We start from the raw sequence: 27274 nt of genomic DNA, 5'->3' as shown, positions 1-27274 counted from the left end.
TTCCACTGGAAGGATCCAATGTATGGAGCCAGATTCTTCGCTGCTGTAAATTGACCTGGCTCCATGACCACAATGGAGCTATGTAGATTTACACCAACTGAGGAACAGGAATAATTGCATTTTCTAACCACACTGATAATCTGAACCTTAAAAAGGATTTAATTTCTGTACCAAAATTTTCATTGAGCCTCATGTTCTCACTTTTCCAGTATACTGAAGATAGAAGATTTCTCAATCCAGACAAGTAGACTTACGTTTGTGTGCAGGTTTCCAAACTCAGTTACTTACGCCAAGAGTTGCACATTCTGCAAGTGCTGTTCTGAGTGTTGTCTGATTATTATTGCTAGGACTATGACATGCCAAGTCACACTGTGGACAAAAACAGTAGCCATCCACCCTTGTACTTTCTAAATCCATTGCTAAAAGAACATTTCAGCATATCCAGTTTTCATGTCATCAAGCTGGTAGAGCTTCCTGATCTCTTTTAAGCAGGATTGTGTTGTCTTGATTTTGACTTTTCATTGTCTATATTTTGATCTCTAGGTTTTAAGTTCTTGACAATGTTTTCCTCATGCTACTGGCATACCAAGATCACTATCTGACCAATATGGTCTAGTTTCCTTGTGCTCCCCCATCAGTTTTTGTGTGTGTATATATATATATATGTTGTCTCTTGTCTTATACTTACTGTAGGCTCCCTAAGGGAGGGACTGTCTTTTCATTCTGTATTTGTACAGCACCTAGCGCAATGGGGTTCTGGTCCATGACTGGAGCTCCTAGGCAGTACTTTGATAAAAAATAAATAATTTTATTAAGTAAAGAACAGTGCCCGTGATCATTATCCCATGACTTCAAATTTACTCATCTTTAAACCTTTGCCATCTATCCTGCACTGTTTAATTTTTTACCAAAAAGAAAAGGAGTACTTGTGGCACCTTAGAGACTAACCAATGCTCATATAAATTGGTTAGTCTCTAAGGTGCCACAAGTACTCCTTTTCTTTTTGCGAATACAGACTAACATGGCTGCTACTCTGAAACTTAACTTTTTAGCAGTATCCACCACGCTCATAATAATTCTGCCATCGCTTAATAAGCAAAGCAATTTCCAGCTAGTGAAATGAAAACAAAAGAAAAAGCCTAACTCATGAACAATTTGACACTTGGAGGGTGAAGTTACAGACCATTTAGTGGACACAGGGTTGTTTTTTTGTTTTTGTTTTTTTAATTTTAATTCTCCTCTAATACTGGTCAAAGGGAATTGCTTTCTTCCCAGGAAATATTATTGTATTATACCCTCTCCCCTTCCCTCTGCATACTAGTGGAGAAGAGGGTTTGAGAGCACAAGTATTAAAGCCAAGAATCTCATATTGTTGAGATATCCTCATATGCTTAAAATAGGGATGTAAACGGTTAAATGATTAACCAGTAAGCATTAGGCTTACCGTTAATCAGACCGTAACCCTTAACCCTGACAGCCAGGCGGTTGGAGGGACCCCAGCCCCTGCTGCCCCATGCCAGTCCTCCACAGTGACCTCAGTTAATGGTTAAATGATATAATTTTAATAGTTGAAAGGGTTAACTTTTTAAACCGATATTTACATCCCTCGATTAAAACTAAATTTCTCTGGGCATAGATGAATAGAAGTCCTCCCTCATCCTACAGGTGGGGGAAATTACATGAGAAATTACATTAAAAAAAATCACATGAAAATGATGGAGAAAATTGTTTCCTATTTTGAAATTGACCAGCCTACAGGTTATTTTTCAGTAGTGAAGAAAAAAGGTGGCTTCTAGTCAAATAAATATCTCAGGCCTTCCTGTTAATTACAAGTCCTGGCAATACCTATGGCAAACAACCAGCTCAATCATTGCAGGAGAACATGTTTCCAGAAGACAGACAAGGAACTTCTATAACTATTCACATTTTAGTCATGCAGAATGGTCCCACCTTATCCACTTTCCAACTTATCAACTGGGGCACAGCTGTTGTTTTCCCCCTTCCAAGTACTCATTTCTGCTCTTAGTGTCAGAAGTCAGTGCCAATCTGTTTCTTGCAAGAAGGTTGGGAGACCACATAAGAACATTTCTGATTACACTGAACTGTTATTCATATGTGATCATCTCTGTAAGCGCTTTGTCTTTCACATATACATCTGAAGGTCATCACTTTTCTCATCTGGGAGTCTGGACAAATAAGCTAACCTTCTGTTGTATTAATAGGCAAGCTTCTGTTCAAACAAAGGCTTCCAGATGATTCAACGTTACACAAGAAGCAGTTGACGATGCTCATTACACTTCACACAAATATTTTCCCTTTGGAGGAACCAGAAAATAGAACTGCATTTAGAATATTTACTTAACATATTGGTTGCTTGGTAACACAGAGAGATATGTTAGAACTGTAACAAATAACTACAGAGTGAAGAGTACATTTGAAATGAATGACTAAGAAAAATGAAATGGAACTATCATTATGCCGCCCCATAGGTTTTAAGAACAGTAACAGAAACACTATGAAACATAGAAAGTAAAATTTGCAAATGTGCTTTGCAGTTTTGAAAATGAACAAGGATTTGAAACAAAAAAATACTATGTCCCACCAGACACAATATTTAGGTTGCTAATCTAAAGTTTTCTCATCTGTTACCAATAAACTTTGCGGTAATTACACTAAAATACACTGTTATTTTAAACTCGACAGAGTCACTGTGATATATACAGTATATATCTGTCAAATGGTATTTTCCTTTTTCCAGTAGACCCACATTTTTACCATTAATATAGCCTATAATCACCTGTGATGGGAACAAAGAAAATTGGCAAATAAACTATTCAGATTACAGAAACTGACTGAGGAAAATACCTGATTGAAAAGCTTTAACTACAAATTTTTCCCTTTATTTCTTAAGTGCTTTTTTCTTAAGCACGAGGATTATTGAGAAATTCACATATTTAGGTCTTTCAACAGTTAACTAATAACTAACTGGGTGATATGGACCTCAAATCAATATAAACTGGTTATTGCAATAGGACTCCGTATCTTGCACACACTCCTCAAATGGAACTCCCACTGACGTCAACTTACCTGCATACTACTATTGAGCAATAATTTCCCCGCTGATTGAGCCAATTGTTTTCAATGGAACTACTCATGAAGTAAGGTGCTACTCATATGAGTACGGATTGTAGAACTGGGTTTTCAAATACTAGTAAAGGCTTACAGTATAGGGCCTGATCCAAAACCCACTGAAGTCAATGTGAATGTTTCCACTGACTTCAGTAGCCTTTGCTTCCAGCTACAGTGTCTGAACACTTTACTAAGGGCGAGTCTACACTGGTTTCACACCCCTGAGCGAGAAAGCTGCAGCGCTATAAAGTGCAGGTGTAGACAAGCCCTAAATAAAGAGACCATTCAGAAGCTTCCCTCCCCTCCCCCCATTAGGCTCTTTTTGTACTTTTAGGTTAATGGCCACATCAAAGGCAGTTTGCCACATTACAATGTTACTCTAACAATTCCTTTGCTTTCAACTTGATTAACATTGTTATCAGTTACAAAACCTTCACCAGTTTGAAAATCTACACCAGTTTGTATATAACCGCATTGCCCAATAAATTGGACATGCAACATAATGTCCTAAATAGTGATATCTGAACTTGAAATGCTGCATAAATACTTCCAATTCACAGTGGCCTTGAAGGCTTCTGTGTGTTTCTATGACTGAAGCAGTCCTCAGACAATAAGCTAGAGAGTTCCAATGTGATTGAGAATCTAATGTTGTGCCAGAGCATTATCTCACCCTTTGTTTTTCCCAAAGTGCAAAACAGATTTTTTCCCCTTTTGCCATACAATGCACTAAATTATCCTCGAGCTCTCATGTATCAAACGTTTGTTTTGTTTGGTAGCCTGCAGTAGCAATGAAGACTTTTTCTAAGCAGACACCATCCAAATCCTGCCTTTTCTATATAGCAAAGTCAGGAAATTCTGTCTGCCATTCTAGACAGAAGAAATTAAGCCTACAGTCAAGTGTAAACCAGTACACTGGGAGGATTGGGTTGATTTTTAAAAAGTTTGCCTATATAATAAATGCTAATTTCTAGAAAAAGGAAAAAGATAGGGTTTACTGCTGCTATTTAATACCATGAGGTCAAAATTCATCCCTGATGTTACTTCACTGAAGCTAATATAGTGTCACATCAAGGATAAATTTGGCCCATGCTGCCAAAAGATCTATGAACTTGGAAAACTGGGTTTAAAAGATTAGCCCTTTAAAGTTGGAAAGGGACACCCTATTTGATAACTTACTGGTAAAAAGTCTAATGTTAGAAATTGACTAAAGTTTTGGACAGATCAAATCCTTTGAAAATTCATAGAAGCTACTGTGCATGTAGATTCAAATATTTTTCAAACTGCACCAATATTTTATAGTACAGTTATCCACTGCCTATACAATTAGACTGCAGAAGAACTACAAGAATAACTTGATATAGCTCTGTGCACAGTACCTCTCATGACATTTCACATTACAGAAGCAAAATGATCAATAAAACCAGGAATGTTAATCATGTGAAACAGAAAAGTGCTGACTAAAGAAAAAGATTTTCCTTTGTGAAATAAACTGACTCATTGATTCAGCATTTCTATTACCCTCTGTAAAAGCAGGTTGCAAAGCATTAGCACACATGATATAGATATCAGATGTCTAAGCCTCAAATATGTAGTCAGCTGCAGGTTTCAATTAGGTTATCTACATAGATGCATATTTTCCTTCGCATCTAACAAATCTGGGACTAACCCAATCAGGTCTTCATCAGGCAAAACTCCACTGACGTCACATGGAAATAACTGACATAGGAGACTAATCTATTGATCCAGGCATTTCTAGTGAGCCTCGTTGCCATTGCAAAAACATTTTAAAAAGTTTGCATAAGAGAAAAAGTTTCATAAAGAACTTTGAAGTCATAGGAAACAAGTGTAGCAAGAGGAGGAGAATCAGAGATGGCTGCTGTAATATTTTAAGCAGCCATCTCTAATGAAACACAAGTAGAATTAAACTCTCTTTTCCTGAGTGATCTAGAAGTCTAATTCCTAAATGGTTTAGTAGGTATTTAATAATGCTTATCCAAATCTGCCATTCAACTTTAAACCATCACAGCTCAGTTACAACTGTTTACTTTGTGAATATCATCCATTCCAGTACAAATTAACACTGAAAATCTGGCATAATTTTGTTAGCCCAGCACTGAACAGCAGACTCCTTTGTCTTGAGAAGCCAAAAGCCCATGTTCACACACAGAACAGTTACTATTTAATTTTAACACAAACATCCTCGGGCTCTCAATAACGAAGTTCTGTACTGCAGGGGAAAAAACTCTACAATGTGGCAGGTTAGAGCAGTAGGATATTCCTGGTGCTATCAGAGAACTGGAAAAAGGGCTAATGAAGAAGCTCGAAACTCACTTCTTAGTTTTACCATCCAATGCTCCCACACCAAGAAGATAAAATGAACATGAAATATACATTTAGGGACTCACTGTGGCTGGCCCTGTGCAGGGCAGGTACATAACAGGTGGGAGAGGGTGCAAGGAACAATGCAGAACATGGCTGTGGAATATACCCCCAAAGAGAAAAAGGTGAGGTGGGAATGCGGACTATAGCCTTGCCCCTTCCACATCAGCCCGAGGAGCTGTTACACTATGAGTCTTCAGGAAAAATCCTGGAGGAGTCAGGAGCCCCTCCTGGACACTCTTCGCTGAAGTGTGGCTCCCTCAATCCACTGGAGCCAGGGTATCAGGGAGTAGGGTGGGGAAGGAGGCACTGGGAGCACAGAGGTATGGGTCCTTCACACAGATGGCTCTGGTTTCCACCTGGTCCCTCAAGGTCCACAAAGATCCCAGGGGTATTGTGAGCAGGTGCCAAGATCTGTTCTGTGAGGGTGAGGACAGTCATTCTGATGGAATGATTTGGGGGAGGAACTCTACAGAGGCAGTATCCTGGAGTTTTCTTCTGCCTTTCCTCCCTTCTAGTGGTTGTACTGAAAGATGGCGACCTGTCCCAATACCATCATAAATGACAGAGACATATTCAAGGGTTGTTTTAATCACTTCTCTAGGATGATAAAAGTACATAAAGCTGTAGAAATGAGCTAAATTACTAACAGAGTCCATGCCCCAAAGAGCTTAGTTTCAAGGCACGAGCTGATACAATACAAAACCGGACAAACACAGACTGAAGAGGGGCCTTACAACATGAACACTTCATAAAACAGGTGGGTCTTCAGATACACTCAGTTTCATGAAGACCAGTCCAATGCTGACAGCCAGGAAAGAGCTGAAGAGTCAACCACTGATGCCAAGTTTGGTTGGTTGGTTTTTACTACATTTTTAGTGAACCCAATGTTGGTTAGATAGTCATGGAAACCTGTGTCTTGTATTGATCCAGGCATTTCTAATCAGCCCATCACCATGGTATCTAATTGCTTCTGCTTATCCACTGAACAGGAACAGCACAGGCTCCCCCTCCTCCTCCCATTGTCCATGTATAAAAGACCAGGTCTTTGCCATATAGATTATATAGTCATTCATACCAAATCAGAGTGGTAGTATTTTACATGCACTTTGCAATGTCGAAAGTGCAGGGTGACTGAAAGTTATGGCCACCATTTCTATGGACAAGTGCCTCCTTCAGCCTCAGTATCCATTCAGTCCTCAGCCTTTCTGATAAACCTGACATGAGTGATATCAGATAAGCTAGTACCAGTTCTAGTGGTGGTTTTAGAATGCAGACCTCTGTCAACTGGGAACTAGTTCACTATCTTATTTCCTGAGGAGCACCTAAGGGTTGTCAGAAGGCAATAACTTTTGGTCAATGTCATACTGAGCTGGATATGAAAGGCTCTGTGTTTCATTAGCCTCCTAATTCTCTTTCCAGTTTCTGCTATATGCACAGTTCCACTGCCAAATGAATTTTTGCTGCAGTCATACTAGTGACCAGCCATCTGAACTTACTGTCAGTTAGTAAGAATGGGAGTTTGACCTCACAGTCTGAGACATGAGTTTCCAATCTTCATCATGCCACTAAGCTGTCAATTTTGGCAGCATGTGAGTGGTCAAGAAAATAAACATCCCATTCCTTTATTAGCACCATATGGCTGTATTTTGACTAGAGAGTCAATGCTAAAGAAACTAAGCTCAGTGGAATTTTCAGAAACTAATCTCTTTCCTCCATGGTAGCTCACTGGCATTCCCTGCTTTCATTGTCTGCTAGAGAGTCAAACAGCAGTTACAAGTACAGTTACATTAAAAAGGGGGTGAATAGAACAGAGAGTGACGCTGCAGAACAGAGATTCAAGTTTTAAATAAATAAATAGTGAAGGCTTCTTTCAGCTATAGAAAAGTAATACTTCAAATAACAATACTACTAGAATTTGAATAGCATAAGCACTGCATGATTGTTACGTCTTCAGGGTCGGTCCCATCTCTTTACTATATATTTGTACACTATCTAGCATGATTCATGAGAGTTTAAGGAAAATAAGGACTATCCAGTGAACCTGACCTCCTGCATATAACAGGCCATTAAATTTCACCAGTTACCCCTGTACTGAGCCCAATAACTTGTGTCTGACCACAGCACATCTTCCTGAAAAGCATCCAGTCTTGATTGTAAGACAACAATGGTGTTGGGGCCTTCTGGGAGTTACCACAACACAAATAATATGGGCCTGAGGTTTGGATTTGGCGCTGAACTTTCCCCAAGTTTGAGGATGTTTTTTCTTGGTATGCCATAGAGATGGAGCCAGCCACTCAATTCAGATCCAGATAGGCTCATCATTAAAATCGGGATCTGAGGTTATAATTTGAACCCTTCTTTGCAAACACACTCTCTCTCTCAGGCCTCTCTATTCCATAAAGAACATAGAACCTTCACCACCGCATTCCATCTTTGCCCATCTCCTGCTGCAGTCTTCGCTTGCTCCCCTGGCATTTTGATAGCTTTCAATTCTGCTTCTATTGTGCATCTCCATGTTATCCTATGGGTTCCATTCCAACACTTGTCTTGTTATATTATTCTGGTATTGCCTCCATGCATGTCTAACCATCTCCATTTTTATTCTGTAACTCCTTGTCCTACTGGTTTCTGATTGGTCCTCTCCCACAGTTCTTTTTTGATTTTTTTCTGGCCATCTGATATTGAGGATTTGTCTAAGGCAGCTGTTTATGAAAACAGGTTAGATAGTAAGGTCATAAAAAGTCTTCAAGTTTCAGCTCCATATAGAAAAACTGACTCAGCAATGGTGTTAAATATTTCAAAGTTTAGTTGGGAGGGCAAGATTTCTGGTTCTCCAGATCAGCTTTAGAATTACAAAGGGATGTCTGACTTTTGCTGTTCCGGCTTTAATGTCTTCTTCTGTTCCACCTGTCATATTTACAATGCTGCCAAGATATCTGCAATATCAGATATCATATATGCCAGTCCCAGAACGTATTACTGGTGTTTCTTGTTGCGTGTTGAATCTCATGGTTTTAGTTTTATCTGTGTTCTCAGTGTTTGTAAATACTAATTATTATTTGTCAAAGGTATGTTTTAGTGGGATATTAGGAAAAGTTCCTAATGATGATATCCATCAGGCTGCAGGATTAATGCTCGATGGCTTGAGATAACTGCAACCAGACTACACAAAGGACTAGCAAATAGACTGTAGGCAACAGTCCTTCATTGACAAGTTGATCCAGTGAGCCATTTCAAATTCCGAGTTCTACAATTCTGACAGCATTAGTTTCCCAGTGACTACCTATCACATTAAAGGTTCTGGGATAAGTCCCCAAAGCTGTCAAATCGAGGAGTCCTGGTTATATCAGGGACCATCTCCCTCTCTCTTTGTGACCAGGAACTTTCTTGCCAATGGAGCTACTGTGAAACTATGAAATTATCAACTACAAGAGCGAGACTCATGAGAGATGTCTCATTGGTTGGCCCACCGTTTTTGAACTCCCTCCTGCAAGGGATTAGAATGAGGCTGAATCTTACCGCCTTCTAAACAAAGTGACCTTGGCATAATAATAAACAAACACACACTTCTTTGCATGTCACTGTGCAAAGGGGAGAAATCAGGCAGACAGCCTGCTTTTATCATTTTGGTTATGTTTAAACATCATGGGGCAGGTGCATTATAAACACAGTGGTAGATAAAAAGTCCTTACAGTAAATTCCTTTTTTTTCTTTTTAATTTTCATTTTATTCTTTAAACTCTTCTTTGTCTGGCAATCGTTAAAACAGTGAACAGTCAAAGACTTCCAAGGTATCTAAAAGCTAACAGAGTAAAACCTTGGAGGAAGGAAATACATGTGCTCCACATTACTGGAAAGCACAAACCCCCAAGATCTTTTCAAGAATAGTCCTCAACCTATTTTTGTGATTCATGAGCTGGCTTGCATGAAGATCTATTTATTCTTGGGTTTAAAGGCAGATTGCTTTTTCTAAGGTGCACATGAGGTTACTCATTTTGAAGCTAACTATTACTTTACAATGGGTCTTTTCTTTTTGCACTTCAATAAAGACCCTTCACTAAAGGGTTTGGTTTAACATTACACAGGGATAGCCTTCTGGCACACGGGCCCCTTCCCCAGTGAACATCAAAGTACTCCTGCAATCAATATAACCCCAGCTCCGGCGGGAACTGGGGGCCTCCTGCAGCTGTAGTGTCCATAGGTATCCATGGCCATTCCTGACATGCTAGCAGTAGAACAGTACATCATAGGGAGTTTGAAGATTAAGACAACCACTTGCATCCTCTAAGGGCTCAGTTCTAATTACTATCATTATCAGTGGTAGTGTAGTGCCTAGAAATCCCAGTTATGGACCAAAACCCCACTCTGCCAGGCACTGTACAAACACAGGAGAAAAGACATAGCCTGCCCCACCTGACAGTGAGTGAGTGCATGCCTACATTTCTTGGCACATAAGAAGTTAGTGCAGTTCTGAGATGGTAGGCTCTTTGGGATAGGAACAGTGTCCATCAACACATTTGTACAGTCCCTACCACAATGAGTCCCTGATACTACACAGAATCCCTGAGTGGTACTAAGCGTGTCCAGAGATTATGGTGATAAAGTCAGATATTAATTCTGTGGGCCAGCTAAAGCATAAGAAATGGCCTACTGTCGTGAAAAAGGGGAGAATTTAGTCCAAGGACATGTTGGAAAGGGAGGGTCAGAGTGAGAAGTCATCTGCCTTCAACAGATATTTCTACATGTTACTCTGCTGTAAATGTGTATGTACTTTCTACTTTAGAGATTTCTTGTTTAGACATATTTGGGGTACATTTTGGTTCAGAAAAACACGGTTCTATAATAGATTAAAAGCCCCACTAACTATATTTTATGTAACTTTGTCTTCTTTTTTAAAAAGTACCATATGTAATATACATTAATAGGAAGATCAAATCCCATCTGCTTTAAACCGCAGAAATGTTGTATCTGGCAGTCAAAATGCAGAACATTTGTTCTTAATTTAACACTGTATGCAAAGTTTTGGTCACATCAAAGTCTGTCCAAAATATCGGTCAGAATATATTGCCCTAATTGATTAATTAAGCCAGCAAAGACAGAATACAAAGCCAAAGCGTATAGATCACCTTGTGTCTTCAATAACTATAGAATAAATGGTGTCAATGTGAGACAACTTCCATGGTAGAAACCTACACACTGTTTCTTTAGAGCTAGCCAACATTTTCTGAAAATTCTATTCGAGTCTCTTGTTAGCTGAGTTCACCATTTGTTGACCTTTCTGCTGTCAATCTTAATGCCACTTCCTCAATCTTCCCTGAAGAAAAGTCTGCTGTTTCTCATGTTTTTATGATAACTGTTCCCCACATCTTTTTAATTCTGACATCCATCTTGGGCTGGATTTCATATGGGGCCAGGCACAGTTAAGGGAGAATTCATGATCAGATGCTTGCAGCTGGTACTGATAATGTGTTGCCAGAGATATGCCAGTGGCACGGACACATGGTGCTGATCTCTGGATTCTTTATAAATGTTGAAGAAAAGTAAAATATCTTAAAGAAATTTCTAAAACAAAATTGTTGCAGCAATCACCTTAACAGAGTAACAGCATGAATCAGCATGAATATGGCAAGTAGAAAACGTTCATGGGCGAGTGTGCCATCAGCTTCAGCAGAACATAGCAGTCTACCTTGTTGCAGCAAAGATAACCTTCCAAATGGGAACCTAATGTGAACCCACACAGTGTTGTTTTCCTAAGTCTGCAGGCAGACAACTCCAGTGCCTCTACTGCTACTGCTCAAGATAGTAGGTCCTTCACACTGATCTTTAATTGTGGGTTTTGTTCCCTAGCTATTAGGTATCTTGGTGTAAGCGGATGTGGGTGCTTGGATGTGTGGGTGGGTGGGCAGACCAGGAGGGGAACAAGGAGACTGATGGGAAGTTAGACTAGAGAAATGTAGTGCTGGGGGGCAAATTCTGGAGCAGAAGAAGAAGAGACTGAAAATTAAGGAGACGAGACAAAATACAAAAGAGAAAAAGGGAAACAGAGGAAAGAAAAAGAGGACAAAGACACTGACGCAGGAAAAGATGCACCACAGTCTATGATACAACAGAACAGAAAACAAAGTGGAGACAAGAAGATATGAAATAAGTTAGAAAAACATGTTATATAGAAGGCTGGCTGACAATAAAATATGTTACTATTAAATGGCAAGGGGCATTCTTTGGGGACATGAGAGCATCAGTGTTTTTCACCAGGCTAGTAGATAGCTAATTATTGCTCCCATACCTGTGACTCTGACTCTATGTTGATCCGGTAAGCTTGTGCTTTTCCATCTTCTAGAATATTAGGAGACCAAGTCTTGCCTTCAGCTCTGCAACAGGGAATTAAACAAGAAAATTAAACAAAGAAGTTTAATAAAGAAATGTTTTCATGGGAGGTAATCGAATGCTATTCTGAAGCACAGCAGAGTTTACATCACTCAGCAAGAGGTTTGTACCATTTGCTGCCTAAGTTACTCTTGATCCTTTCCATACCATGTGCCTGATAAAAATGACCTAATGCTGCAGTTTCTGTGCACAAATGTATCTTCAGCCATGCAAAGCGAGAGTGCTGGACCAGGCAAATGTCACCATTCAAAGATTTTCCAGGGGCCTGAATGCTTTTTCCACGGAGGTGTCCCAATGTACTGTACGGATTAGCTCACTGACACATTTCTGTTCAGTTCAATGTACTGAGCACGTCGGACCTGCTTTCTGTGTCTGCTGCATTTGTTGGAAAAGCCCTTTGTTTGTCTCTCTACAGCAGGGTCTAGCATATGTATTCATATGTTTCACTGGCATTTCTGAAGCCAAAGAGGGCCTCTTAAGGGGGCTGAAAATTTTCAAAGGCACCCCAGAAACTGAAATGGCACGAGAAGATCAGGGACAGGATTTTCAGAAGTGCCATTTTCAAAAGAGAGGAAGGAAGGAATCCTTTGACTTTCAGTGACATTTAAGAGCCTAAGTAACTATGTCACTTTTGAAAGTGGGACTTAGCAGCTTTTGAAAATCTTGGCCCTGGTCTTCTCATGCCATTTCAATTTCTCAAGACTAAACACTAGGATCTCCTATGTGATTCATTTTTTTTTTTAAAAAAGGACATTGTATCTACTAAGGTATTTACATGACACGCCCCACCCCTGAATCACTGACATGTCTAAGTGCCTCCCGAATATTTATCCTCTCAACACTCCTGAGGTAGGATATTATCATCCCCATTTTGCAGATGGGGAACTGAAGCTTGGGGAGATCCAGTGATTTGCGAACGTCACAGAGGAAGTCTGTGGCAAAACTAGGAACTGAACCTTGATACCAGGCTAATGGCTTAACTACAAGGCCATTCTTCCTCACTGCTGAACCTGTCGATCCAAAGGAACCTACAGTTGCTGTTTCTAACATGTAGTTCAGAGCATTGTAGACTATTCGTTAATAAGACGATCAGATCAATATAGCTATTGTGAACACATAATGCTAGAAAAACATTATTTCAATTAAAAAAAACTGCATTACTGTGCGAGTGCTGCAGTTTGTCAATAACTAACATAACAGCAATCTTTTACACTTATATCGCACCTTTCCTCCAAGAATACCAAAACGTGCTAACAGCTAGACAAGCTGAGGCCCATCAAAGTCATAGGGACAGTTTCTCAGAGCTTTCTATTCCCTCAGTCCTGGGGTCACTGAGAGCTTGACAAGAGCTTACACCGGCTGGGAACACCACCCCTCCTTCAGGGGCCATTACACAGCTGGGGATCATCAGAGCACAAAGCTGGAGTGGGGGCCAAGCAAAGGCAATTTTATTTTTCCCCGCGGGTGCTCCACCTCGAGGCCCCAGCCCACTCCGCTCCTTCCCCACAAGGCCCCATTCTTGTTCCACCTCTTCCCGCCACTGCACCGCTCCTCCCCGAGGCCCCACTTTTGCGCCGCCTCTTCCCACCCCTCCATCAAGACCTCCCACCTGCCCGCTGCTCACCACCCTCCCCCAAGCGCCTCCCCTTAGCTGCCAAACAGCTGATCAGTGGCACCCGAAACAGCTGTGGCTAGTGGGTGCTGAGCACCCACTAATTTTTTCTCTAGGTGCTTCAACTCCGGAGCACTCATGGAGTTGGTGCCTATGGGGCCAAGTACCTGGTCTGCAAAAGTTTCTGAACTTAGCTCTTTCTGAGGGAATTTCCTTGGGAAAGATCCAAAGATTTCATTTTGCCCCCGTCATTTTAACTTGAAGAAATCTGTTGCCTGTGTCTGCCTGTGCCTGCCTGCCTGCCTGTCTCTCTCTCTCATCTTCATCATGTGCTTTATTCATGCAACACAGAACTTTCTGTTTAACCTCAGGAGCCATGTGCAGATAATTTTTGGAAAACGTGACAAGTTTGTTTAATCTAATATGTGTTGCTTATTTGCTGCAGCCAAGAATCCCTTCGCTGGACTCTGCCCCCATTTGCCACACACCACAGCTGAATTTAATTTAATTATTTGAAGCATCTCAGTTTAGAAAACAAGAAATGTATGGTTTTATCCCAGGATTCTTTGACTTGAATTCTTCCTGTCTTTTTCTAGAACATCAACATCTGCAAAATAAGGGCCTGATCCAAAGCTCAGTGAAGTCAATGCAAAGACTCCCATGGACTTCAACAGACTTCAAACATGCCCAAAAGCTCCATGCTTTTATTTTTCCACATTGTTTGCTGCCTCTGAGTCTAGTTTTTGCAACACAGGGACACTTGTTATTTTTCATAGCTCTAATATAACTACCTCTATTATAGTGACTAGACGCTGGGGAGAGGAACCCCCCTTGTAACTCAAGTCTGTCCCTAGAAATGTGTTACTGTTCAGCATCCCTTGTCCTAGGCGTGGCTGATCCTCCCTGGAATCTTAGCATTCCTAACACTCCTAGCTTGATCTTTACCATAATCTACTGCTGCATGTTTACTGCTCCCACTCTGAGCATTTCAATTTCATTTTGAGGTGGCAGAACATGAAAATCTCTAGCTACTTTGGTTGAGGGTGTGGTGGTGGGAAAGGACCTTCGTAATTTCAATTCTCTCCCCCCCTGCATTAAATTAGTTTGACATTTGTTCAGATGGGAATCAGAGAGTTATGAACTTCCTGCTCTGATCTGCTTTGGAGACCAAATGCCAAATGCAATTTAAGAAGAATCCCTAAGATTGCAACAAATCCAGCAAGTAAAAGAGGAAGGATTCATAAAGTGATTTCAGTTCTGAAAGATAAAGTGATAAGCATTAGGATGTTCTCTCTGTCTTAAGCTGCCTAATGGATATAGTCATCGTTAGCTGCCAAACTGTGATTTCTCAGTTCTCACACCTGACTCAGAAACAAAAAGATCCTGTTGTGTGTACCAGGAAAACGGGGATTACATTTTCCAAAACCGTTCAAGGTTTCTTTTTAGATGTATCATGAAAGATAAGGTTGGAATTTAGTCCCCAGGTTCACACATGAAATCCTATCTGTAGCTGGAGCTTTCTTTAAAAAAAATCAAACTTGAAACTTTTCCTCCGTATCAACATTTCTGGGCCGTAAGAAAAATGGATTTCTGATTTCAGCAGCATCAGGGTTGGGCCTGAACGGCAGATGATTTTGGTTTTAGCACTTCTACCATCTATCTATCTAGAAGGGGCAGCACCAGGCCAAATTCTGATCTCAGTGACACTTACCAACAGAGTTACTCTGCATTTACACCAGCGTGACAGAAATCAGGCTTTGGCCCAATGTCTGTAAGGAGGTGCTGTAGAGCAGAACTGATTCACAATTCGCCCTTGCCATATATAACAAAAATCAGACTTTTCTAATGTAGTAGGTGATAGATTAAGCCTCTGACTTGTCTGTTTCTAGTAGGCTACTTAATTCATGGCTCAGGGGCCGGCAAAGTGTTTTCAGATGTGCTGTATTATGGTGAAAGGAATTAAAGTCAGGTATGCAGAAGTCAATACCTTGTATCAATAATGCTCTACTTTAATTGAATGTCTTCTACAACTATACTCAGAAAACAATTCTACCTGCATTCTGCCATGCCTTTAATATATAGCTCTGTGGGAACAGAGCCATTGACAAGACATTATTAAAAAGCTAGAAGAAACTGTAGTCCCCTTTTATCCTGCATTATTAATTTTTTGTCTTGTGGACTCACTGTCATTTTTGACAAATTGCTTGCATACAGTCACATATTTACCAAAAGCTTTTTCACCTGGTAACAATCTGGAAGTCTTGTTCTCTTCATTTGCAGAATTGCTTTAAAGTCATGGGAATTCCTGGATCTCACCGTATTTCTAATTCCTCCCCTTGCAAATGAAATCTTAACATTTGGGGAAAAGGACAGCCTTGGACACTGCAGTCCTTTGTTTAACAACAGAACAGGTGTGACCACAACCATACCATTGTGCCCCATCCCTGGCCAGCCAAGGTCATTTACAGGGGTGAGGGATTAGTTCAGTGTACATGCTCATCAAGACTTTTGCATCTCTGATTAGACGACAAGTAAACTGAGAGTGTGGCTTTCATGATATGGACACTGGTCCTCTAGGAACTGGACTGAAACCACTAGCTGCTACAGCTACTGCTCATAATCCCAAGGGGTAATTTTCCCTAGATAACTACAGAATGTTGGTTCAATGACTACAAAGCCACATAGGACTACCCTCTGCCTCAGCAATAAAGTTAAAACGTCACACAACCAGATAAACACGGTTGGGAACTGAAAGGAGTGGGTAGGAGAGAAAATTTATGGAATATTCTCTAGGAGTCCTGAGCTGCTCAGAAGTTAGATGATTCCTTCCCTGGGGTGAGTTAATTTTATGAAGTCCAGTTCCGCAAAGCACTTGAGCATGTGCATAACTCTAGCCATCTGCTTAAAGTTATGCACCGGTTTAAGTCCTCCCCTACTTATCAAAGCACTTAGATGCACACGTAAAGCACATAGTCCTGTGTTTTCCAGGGCACACTGAGCCTGGTCTACACTGGGTGGGGGTCGAGCTAAGATACGCAACTTCAGCTACACAAATATCGTAGCTGAAGTCGGCGTCTCTTAGGTCGACTTACCTGGCCGTGAGGACGGCGGCGAGTTGACCGCTGTTGCTCCCCGTCAACTTCGCTTCCATCTCTCGCGAGCTGGAGTTCTGGAGTTGATGGGGAGTGTGTTCGGGGATCGATTTATCGCCTCTAGATGAGATGCGATAAATTGATCCCCGATAGATCAATCGCTACCCGCAGATCCAAACCTGCCCTGAGTGTAGCTAATCCAGCCCTGGAGCTTCAGGGATTCACAAGGAAGTTCCTGGAATCTGGGAATTACAGAACTCTTGGGCTCATTCACCCAACTTGCCTTTTACAGAGCACCTCTTCAACTTGCTGTGGAGCTGGAGAGTTTCACTTCCTCCTCCCTTCCTTCCCCAAGCTAAAGTGGTACGTTGCCTTCTGGGCTTTGCACAGCCAGGAAGGCTGTGGATATTTTTTTTTTTGAACACCCTGAGAAGTTCCAAAGGGGAAGCTGTGATTCACTTTTTTTCAGTGGCACATTTACTGGAAACTTGGGACCATCACACACAGTAATATTTCCCATATCCCAGCAATATTACTGCATGGTTTCCAGCAACTGTACCTAAGACATTACCCTCCAGGGAGCCTTATTAAACTTTTATAGTATTGGAAAAAGTCAGAATGCAAAAGGAAATTGACCATGCAAAGTTCTGGAAATTGACCCCCAAAACTCTCCAGAACAGCCATTACCAGGCCACCTTTTGTGAGCACACAGTGCCTGTCCATTTGAGGTAAAATTCATCTCACGCAGAGAGCCAGCAAAGCCTCTCAAACCTGCCTTAAGTGGAACTTAAATGGTGCATAGGCCGCATGCTGGCCCTTCGCACTGGAGTGAATTAAATATCAAAATGTCCATGGAGCGTTTCTGCGAGAAAGAACTCTGAGCGCAGTCCTAATTAATAAAAATAACCTCTTCTTTGAACAGCTGTCGTAAACCTACCATTTTACTCTCCTTTGGCAATCTCAGGATGATAAATGAGCCATATATTACGCTACCTTGGCTCCAAATTTAACAGGAGGAGGAAAAGATGACATAGAAGCATATCAGCTGAGTTATAAGATGTCATCCTAAATTGTTCTGCTAAATCTTCATTTACACCCTCATAAACCAGAAGACATGTGCCATTAGTAGCCTACTAAGTCCACTTGAACTCTTGCCCTTGGATTTGAAAGTCATTAACCATGACCCTAATGTCTGCCCCCTTTCATAGGAATGCCTAGGTAATTTCTCATACATTACATCAGTAACCACATGTGAATCAGTTATACAAGCTGGCTTCATTCAGGGGCTGAGGAATATTTTCCTCTGCTTCATTTCTGAACAAATGGGCTACTGTATTACTTTGTTTGCCCCAGCATGGGTGTCCTTGAACGGCCTCACACACCCAAGGCAAAATCCTGCTCTTGCTGAAGTCAGTAAGAGGTTTGCCACTGACTTCAGTGGGAACGGAATCAGGTCCCCACATCACCGTTAGATAGAAAGCAGCCTCTAAGAGAGGACAGATCAGCGATTGAATACATACCATACAGCCTTGCACTGGAGTCAGTACGGAGGCAGGCAGCTCCAGCTGGAGCTGCAGGAGTTGCTGTGCCTGAGGCAACAGTGGCTCCTGGGGCTCCACAAAGCCTCTATAGCAGCGTTTCTCAACCTTTTCGATACCGGGACTGGCTTGCTGCCTTCCTCAACTGCGTCTGGGAGATCTAAGGGACCAGCGCTGATCCACAGACTGGTTGTTGAGAAACGCTGCTCAAAAGCATAATTGAAAAGGCTGAAACATCCATTCCCCAATGCACGTGGCCAGCCCAGGGGAATTAGGGCATTATCTCATGCTCTCTGGAAGGAAAGCAACACATAGTCCTTGTGGATTGGATAGCGCAGGTACCAAAGGAATCGCTTTGCACCCTCTCCCATTCCTTGCAGACCCGTGCGGGACTGGGCAAAAACTTATCAAGAGCTTCCCAGTTGTGTCTATTGAGGGCAATGAGATGCAATTATGTATCCACTGGTATCACCAGCTTGTGTCCTACTGAAAGGATGCCACAAGTCTTAGGCGACTGTAAAGAGAGCAGATGTCATCTGGAAAAACAAAATTCCTAGTGCTCTGCCTTCCGGCTATGAAATCTATAAGCAGTCTAGACATTCAGCTAACACTACCTTCTAGCCACTGCTTCTCCCAGCACTGCTTCTTAGTGCAACAAGCCTCAGGTGGCATGTGAGCAGGATTCATCACCGAATTTGGTCAGCTGGTTGGATCATTAGCTTCTCTGGAGTGGGTACTGATGGGGGGAGTGCAACGTGAGAGCTGATCCTTTCTCCCCCCCCAGCACTAAAATAACCAACAACCACCACCTCTTACCTATGCTCAATCAGGTCCAAACTCAACACCATTTTACAAAACTACAGAAATCAAGCCAGAATCAGTACTTTCAAACTTGGGTCCCCAAAGTTAGGCACCTGGAGTGGGGTCTGCACGTTGCTGAACACTCTCCACTCCTACCAAAATCAACTGAGGGTGCTTGGCACCCTGTAGGAAGGCACCTTTAACATTAACTCACCTCACAATGTGGCCTGATATTCAGCGCACCCACCCAAAATGTAATGAAGTTAGTTATCATACTCATCATCCAGTATAAATAATTCAGTATGCACTGTATGTTAGCACTTGCTATGAAGATTTTTAGGTGTAGCACAAACACTGTAAAATAGGAATTTTTTAATAATCTGAAGAGAAACTCTGCTTTGACTTCTTGAGGTTTAGCCAGCGGACTATGAGCATATTTGCATATTTTAATTCCTGGTACTTTTCGTGCTGCTCTTCTACTGAACAGTCAAGCTGGGTGGATGTTGCAAAAAAGATTCCATGAATATTCACTCAAATTCCTATATGATTTCACCTTGGCTATTGTCATACTCCCTTTGTGATCACTCATCACCAATGGTCATACGCTCCAGTGTAACTGGCATGGATGTTCATGCCTGTGAATTTCAAAATTGCACATGTGTTTGTATTTGTGCTGGGAGTGTTTATGCAGTTATCCAATCAGGGAATAGAAAAAAAAAAATAAATTACCACCTATCTGACCCATCATAACCAAAACTGCTCTTACGTCAACTACACAGAGAACTATTTGCAATCTGTCCATGGAGTCATCTCTGCCCCTTATCAACAGATCTCACATGACGGTGAAAGACCTGCTGCTTGAGTTGCTCCCTCCAAAATACCGTTCAGGTGCATAGGCTGGGCAGCACAGGAAAGTTTTCATTTCCTATGCTGCAGTCACTCTGTGCTGAATACATTTTCAGTCACCCTGGGTTTTTATACTATGCGTACCGGCACAGTATCTGAGTGCCTTATATGACCCAGTTTTACAGATGGGCTGCGCAACCCACAACTCCCAAAGTCAATGAGGGATGTGGTTGATCAGCACCTCTGAAAGACAGGCCATTAGTGTTGGTGTCAGTGTGTCCAGGGCTGTTCATCTGTTTTCTTTCAAAAGATCAGACTTTTTTTTTTAAATTATTCATCCAGTCTCTGATTTTCCTGCTGACCTTTCCAGTGGGAGTCAAAGGGCATTTGATGAACACAATTTGGAAACAAAAACGATCTGGTTACATATCTGAATAGCGCATAATGTCGAGAGTTCAGTGAGAAAAGGGTACTGGATGGAAAGCCCCAAAAGAAACAAAAGGATGAAAGATGTTCATTGAGAGGTCCTCTACTCTCTTTACATGATGATTAGTCACACGTTCAGAGCTGGATTTGGGTGGTGCCTTATTTGGCAAAATATTTGCAGCACCAAATTCCATAAGTACTCACTCAGCAGATACAAAAGAGCACCAAAAAGATAAATAACCCTGCTATCTTAAAACATATTTCACTCACACATCCCCCACTTTTGTTTTAATTTGTGATCTAAAAAATAAGCAAATTAAAAAAAAAAAGATTTTTGCTGGCCTGCAAATTACTTTTTAGCTAGAAGAAAACAAAGAAGTGAAACATGTCAAGGACACAACTTTGAAAACATTTACATACTCACTCAGAGAGGAGGGACTTTGCATAAGAATTCGGCGTCTCAGAAATACATGTATTACTTGCACAAGAGTAAGAAGAAGTCAACACCCTGCATATCAGTGTCTTTTTAGAAGTTCAAAGCAAACCCTTAAAGGGCTAGATTCTCAGCTGGTGCAGTGCAAAGCCAATGAAAAACACTGCAAAAGAGGCTGTCCTCTTGTACTTCCAGCCCTGATCAGAAATGGAAGTGGCTCAAATCTCATGGAAAACTTGACCCTGGAAGAACTCCAGACCAATTGGACAGACTCAGGTTCTTCTGGATACTTGTCTGGACCATACCCAAACCCTTGATGGTTTACCAATCATGAAGTTAATGTAAGTGTGTCAGTTGACTGCACTGGCTGCTATGGAAAGGTCTATTCTCTTAACCCAAAGCGGGAGAGAAAATTAAGTATGTAACAGTATGAGTGTTTTGGCTCAGGAATGGCCTACAGTTGACAGAGACAGTGCTGTTAGGCATTATGTAGCCCTAGACATCCCCAACCAGCTTTCTGGCCATGAGGTGGCTGGGCTGGAGTCTCATTAGCGAAAGGGAACCCTTAAAAGGGGAAGACTCCCTCCCAGAAACCGTACTGGGAGTTGGTGAGCCACAGCTGTTGAGGTGGCAGCTCTCAGTCCCAATTGCTGGTGGTGGTGTGGAATGGGGAGCGGTGGGAGCACCTTCAGAGAGGTAGAACTCCTCTGCAGAGGTGGCCAGATTGGTGTGTGCCAGCCCTCTACCACTGATACTGTGGTGGGGGCCAGAGTCACAGCCCTACTAGTGCAGCTCCCAAATGGTGAAGAGTTGAGGGGGCATGGCCAGAGGCCCCTACAAAAACTAGCACCTAACCAGCTACCTATGCAGCCTATGCCTAATGCAGACCAGGAAGCTGAAAGCACAGTGCCAGGGCACCAGTGTCCCATATGCAAATCTACAGCCTCTGGTTTTTCATACACAGATGCAAGTGAATGTCAGCTGACTCCATGCAAACTAAATGACTTCTAATGCATGGGAAACTTGCAGATTTTCACTACTGTGAGGATAGTAACACTAGACAATTAAAAAAATATATCCTTGTTATCCCCAGAGGTACTTCCCTCATTCAAATGATCTCACTTCTTTCTTAGAAAGGCAACTCTTGAATGGTGATTCATTTTCACTGATGACATAGCCCTGGATCAGACTTCAGCAATGACTAACTATTGGGCAAGATTATCTGGAACTCAACAGATCATTCAGGACTGAGCAGAGAAATCCAACAGCCATGTCACCAAACACTCAGTTTGGGCCAAGCTAAAAATAGAGCTAATGAAGTGTTACTGTAGTTGCTTGCCTTACTGTACAAAATAAACTATTCAATTTTTCCTATCAGGAGAAAGGCCTTATTTAAATATTACATTAATTAACTTACATTGGCACAATAGCCTCAAGGGTATATTTTCTTTATAAAGAACTACGTATTCATGTATGAAACAACTGCAGGATACAGTTTAAGTTAAAGCACATAGAAAATGGTTACTTTGGATCCAACTCTGTCCTCGGTTACATCAGTATTACTCTTGTGGAAGTCAATGGGAATTGTGCATGGATGCCTCGGTCCTTTTATCTTCCCGAATAACTGGCCACACGTTATCAGGTGCTGCTTTAGGAACCTAAATTTTATTTTCAAAAGAGATTTAGGCACTTATGAGTTGAACTGAGTTCTAAAAAGACTCATAAGTGCCTAAATCCCTTTTGAAAATGAGATTTAAACTTCTAAATCAGTTATATGTTACAACGCTGAGCATAGTAATACCTAAACACCTTTAAAAATCTAAGCCCAAACAATAGAATCTACTACATCTCTTGGTAAGTTGTTGCAAAGGTTAATTACTCTGACTGTTAAAAATGCATGTCCACTTTATTTCTAGTCTAAATTTGCCTGGTTTCAGCTTCTGGCCATTGGATCTTGTCATGCCTTTGTCTACTAAACTAAAGAGTTGACTACTATAAGAAATCTTCCACATAGCAACCTACAGACCATGATCAAGTCATCTCTTTGATAATGTAAATAGACTGAGCTTCCATAAAGCAGCTTGACTATAAGATCCTCTGCATGAGAAATGACCCTGTATAATAAAGATTGTTACAGTGGTGCCAGGCAGATTTCTTCTCTGTCAGCTTGTCCTATGGTTAGAGTTGGATCTCTGTGTTTCTGAAAGCTGAACTCCACTTTCACGGATGGGCTGCCAACAATCAGCACAGAAACATCCTAGCTCCAATCATAAGCAAACATGCTTGTTAGCAGGATTCTAGCACATGTTCCCTGACCACCATGAACTTGTCAGAGAGCGAAAGCTGTTCTAGAAAGGAACATCCCCACATGCCTACCTTTAATGGCCTTCAGCATAGGTTTGAATATACTTGATTTTTTTTGTTTTAGTAAAACCATAATGTAACCCCACCAGCCATTAGAGCTTGTCTACACTTGAAATGCTCACCCACTCCTGCGAAAAACCTCTAGCACTTTAGAGTAGACACTACTTACACGGAGGAGAGAATCCATCTTTTCAAGAGGCAGCAGTAAGGTCAATGGTAGAATTCTACATCAGGGGCTGGGTCCGCTTAACATCGTTCAGGAGTATGGATTGTTCACTTAGCTGCATATGGTAAGATTCTGTTCCCATTGTAGACAGGGATTGTGCCTGACTTCCAATAAGGCCCCTTCTGAAACTATTTGAGCCAAGGCTTGTGGGTGCTGGTGTAGTTTCAACGCTGGATGTTAGAAATCAACTTAACTTTGAATTTGGCTTTCTGGACAGGAAAATGCTTCATTTGAAATGGTTCTGGTGACAAGGTCTCTATTCATAGTTGGGTTTAGCTGATCGCCGGGTCGGGAAGGAATTTTCCTCCCGGGCAGATTGGAAGAGGCCCTGGAGGTCTTTCGCCTTCCTCTGTAGCATGGGGCACAGGTCACTTGCTGGAAGATTCTCTGCTCCTTGAAGTCTTTAAACCATGATTTGAGGACTTCAATAGCTCAGACATAGGAGAGAGGTTTTTCGCAGGAGTGGGTGAGTGAGATTCTGTGGCCTGCGTCGTGCAGGAAGTCAGACTAGATGATCATAATAGTCCCTTCTGACCTTAATATCTATGAATCTCATTGTATTTACTCCATATCGTGAAACATTTAAATATTATTTGGATTATTTTTAAAAATGTGTTAGACAAAAAACTGTTCATCCCAAGGAATGAGCAAAGTTCGATCAGGGTGTTAAAAGCGTCCCAATGTCTTCAAATGTAATATATAGGTTACTCTGTATACACTGGAATCTGATCATAACAATGGTCTGATCCACCTCCCATTAAACTTAATGGAAAGACTCTGACTGACATCAGTAGGGTGTTTGTGCTCTTCATGAATTCACATAGGACGACATTCCATTTTAGTGGAGTGAGAGCTCCATTTAAATGCATTTCAGTGAAGGGTCACCTGCAGTGAAGCTTTCTCAAGCATAACAAGGTTCCGCTATGTTAGTCCCCTTGAAGGTAGCCCCTTGACACATTGTAGTTCCAAGGGGAACTGGTAAAGCAGAGAAGGAGGGGGAGAAGGAGCAGAGAAGTGTTACCACCTTGTGTGGAGAGGAGTAAGGAGAAATCCATGTTTCCCAGTGTGGCTACAGCCCCACTTTGTGAAGAGACAGGCCACTCTTACTAAAGCCACTCCCTGTGGGAAGCAGAGAGATGTAGCAGGCCTGATAGAGCCTCTCTTGTTATATGAAACGCTGCTTGTGATGAAGCTTTCTGTGAAACAAACCACTTAACCTCTCTGAAGCAGGGACTATATGCTCTGTTCCTCCAGGACCTGGCACAATGGGGTCCAAACTTGATCGGGGTCTCTGGGTACTACTCAAATATTAATGTTAAAAGAGAGTTCTACTTTATTTATGATAGCGATTTATAAATGACCAAACTGTACACACAGAAATAAGGCTGTGGCTTTGTGAAACACCAATAACTAGTTACTTAGATTTCAGACCAGGTTTCGAGGTCCAGAAATCTAAACAATTTTTAAAAGGAAGTATAAACAGTGAATGGTAGCTCTTTACATAAGGAAATGCCTTTTTAACTTGAAGTGGAAAATCTTATAAAATGTACTTATATCTATCACAGATCATATTAGTCATTAATGTGCCTCATAAAACTCACTCATTTTGTCTGGACAATTACAGTAATTTGTGATTTAATTAGAAACATTTGGCCAGGGAATGAATTCCGGTGGAAAGAAAAACAAAATCCATTTACATGAACTTTTGTTTTGCTTTAAATCATTCCTAAAAGTCTAAACCCTCAGCAGACGCTTGGAAAGTGTGCTACGGCACGAAGACAAAAGAGATTAAGGTAATAGGTGCCACGTATGTGGTGCTTCTCCACGCCCAGATTTCGGTCCCAAGAGCGCTCCCATTGAAATCAATGGGAGTTTTTCAGTGGGAGCAGGCCTGGACGTTTAGACCTGTAAATCTGCGTCTACCAAAAGCCCTACAGTGTGCTCATGCAAATTCAAATACAAATGACCTGAAATATATATTGCCATATCTACCTTTTCTACTAATGTCATTTTAAAAGCATTTGTTTACCTGGAGCAGATACACAAACCACTGGAGCAGATTAAGAAACAAACTTATTGATACACTACAGTGTCATTCTTCATTCTGAGACCAGTCACCAGTCTTTTGCAGATGTACCAACTTTGCATGATATCATGGAACAAATTAGTCTATGCAAATAGGAAAGAAGGGTTAAAAAATAATAAAAATGTATAAATGTAGTCCTGGTCCCAGTGTCCTGCTCCCTGGACAAACAGATGCAGGATTTGTTGAAGAGGCAGCATGCTTAGGCTTTTGGTGGGAGGGGAAGGAATGCTTCGGGCTTGTCTAGACTTGAAATGCTACAGTGGAACAGCTGTGCCGCTGTAGCACTGCAGTGTAGACACTACCTACACAGACAGTGGGCGCTCTCCCACTGATGTAGGAAATCAACCTCCCTGAGAAGCAGTCAACAGAAGAATTCTTCCTCTGACCTAGCACTATCTACTCCCGGGGTGAAGTCAACTTAACTACATCACTCAGGGTTGTGGATTTCTTACCCAGCAATGAAGCTGGGTCGATCTAATTTTCTAGTGTAGACCAGTCCTTAGACCACCTGGTCTACACTATGAGTTTGTCGGATTTAGCAGCATTAAATTGAATTAACCCTGCACCTGTCCACACAACGAAGCCATTTTTCTCGACATAAAGGGCTCTTAAAACCGATTTCTGTACTCCTCCCCAAGGAAGAGATTAGCGCTGAAATCGACATCGCCATTTCAAATTAGGGTTAGTGTGGATGTAATTCGAAGGTATTGGCCTCCGGGAGCTATCCCACAGTGCACCATTGTGACCACTCTGGACAGCACTCTGAACTCGGATGCACTGGCCAGGTGTACAGAAAAAGCCCTGGGGAACTTCTGAATCTCATTTCCTGTTTGGCCAGGTGAGCTCGTCAGCACAGGTGACCATGCAGAGCTCATCAGCACAAGTGGCCCTGCAGTCCCAGAATCGAAAAAGAGCTCCAGCATGGACCGAACGGGAGGTAGTGGATCTGATCACTGTATGGGGAGAGGAATCAGTGCTATCAGAACTACGTTCCAAAAGACGAAATGCCAAAACATTTCAAAAAATCTCTGAGGCCATGAGGGACAGAAGCTACAGCAGGGACGCAACACAGTGCCACGTGAAACTTAAGGAGCTCAGACAAGCACACCAGAAAACCAAAGAATCAAACGGATGCTCTGGGACAGAGCCCCAGACATCCCGCTTCTACGTTAAGCTGCATGCAATTCATGGGGGGGCTGCCACCACTACCCCACCCCGTCCGTGGACTCCAATGATGGGGTACCCTCCGCCATGCCCGAGGATTTTGTGGCTGGGAAAGATGAGGAGGAGGAGGATGAGCTTGAGGAGAGCACATAGCACAGAGTTCTCCCTGACAGCCAGGATCTTTTTATCACCCTGACAAATACCCTCCCAACCCAACGAAGCCGGAGAAGGGACCTGTGGTGAGTGTACCTTTTTAAACATAATACATATTAGAAAAGCATTTTTTAATGATTAAGTAGCCCTGAGGATTTGGGATGCATTCATGGCCAATACAGCGACTGGAAAAGTTTGTTAACAAGTCTGGGGATGGAGCGGAACTCCTCCAGGGACATCTCCATGAAACTCTCCTGGAGGTACTCTAAAAGCCTTTGCAGAGTAGTCTGGGGAGAGCAGCCTTATTCTGTCCTCCGTGATAGGACACTTTACCACGCTATGCTAGTAGCAAATAATCTGGTATCACTGCATGACAAAGCCTGGCAGCGTATGGTCCCAGTGTTTGCTGGCATTCAAGCAACATCCGTTCTTTATCTCTCTGTGTTATCCTCAGGAGAGTGACATCATTCATGGTAACCTGGTTGAAATAGGGGAATTTAATTAAGGGAACATTCAGAGGTGTCTGTTCTTACTGGGCTGTTTGCCTGTGGCTGAAAAGAAATCCTCCCCACAGTTGGCCACGCGGTGGGGTGAGGGGTAAAGCAATCATCCCAGAGAATTGGATGGGAGGCCGGT

General features: G+C 41.9%; 1 protein-coding gene across 1 annotated transcript in view; it reads right to left on the bottom strand.

Moving 5' to 3' along the window:
• The window catches only part of PDLIM4 (PDZ and LIM domain 4), a 105445-nt gene that overhangs the window by 47253 nt on the left and 30918 nt on the right, over window positions 1–27274 (bottom strand). The window contains exon 3 of the mRNA XM_084636656.1: window positions 11797–11881. Within this exon, the coding sequence (XP_084492782.1) occupies window positions 11797–11881 (85 nt within the window). The remainder of the gene's footprint in view (window positions 1–11796; window positions 11882–27274) is intronic.

Source organism: Lepidochelys olivacea, assembly GCF_965140295.1.
Source record: "Lepidochelys olivacea isolate rLepOli2 genome assembly, chromosome: 8".
NCBI lineage: Eukaryota > Metazoa > Chordata > Testudines > Cheloniidae > Lepidochelys > Lepidochelys olivacea.
This window is presented reverse-complemented; position numbering and strand designations above follow the sequence as displayed.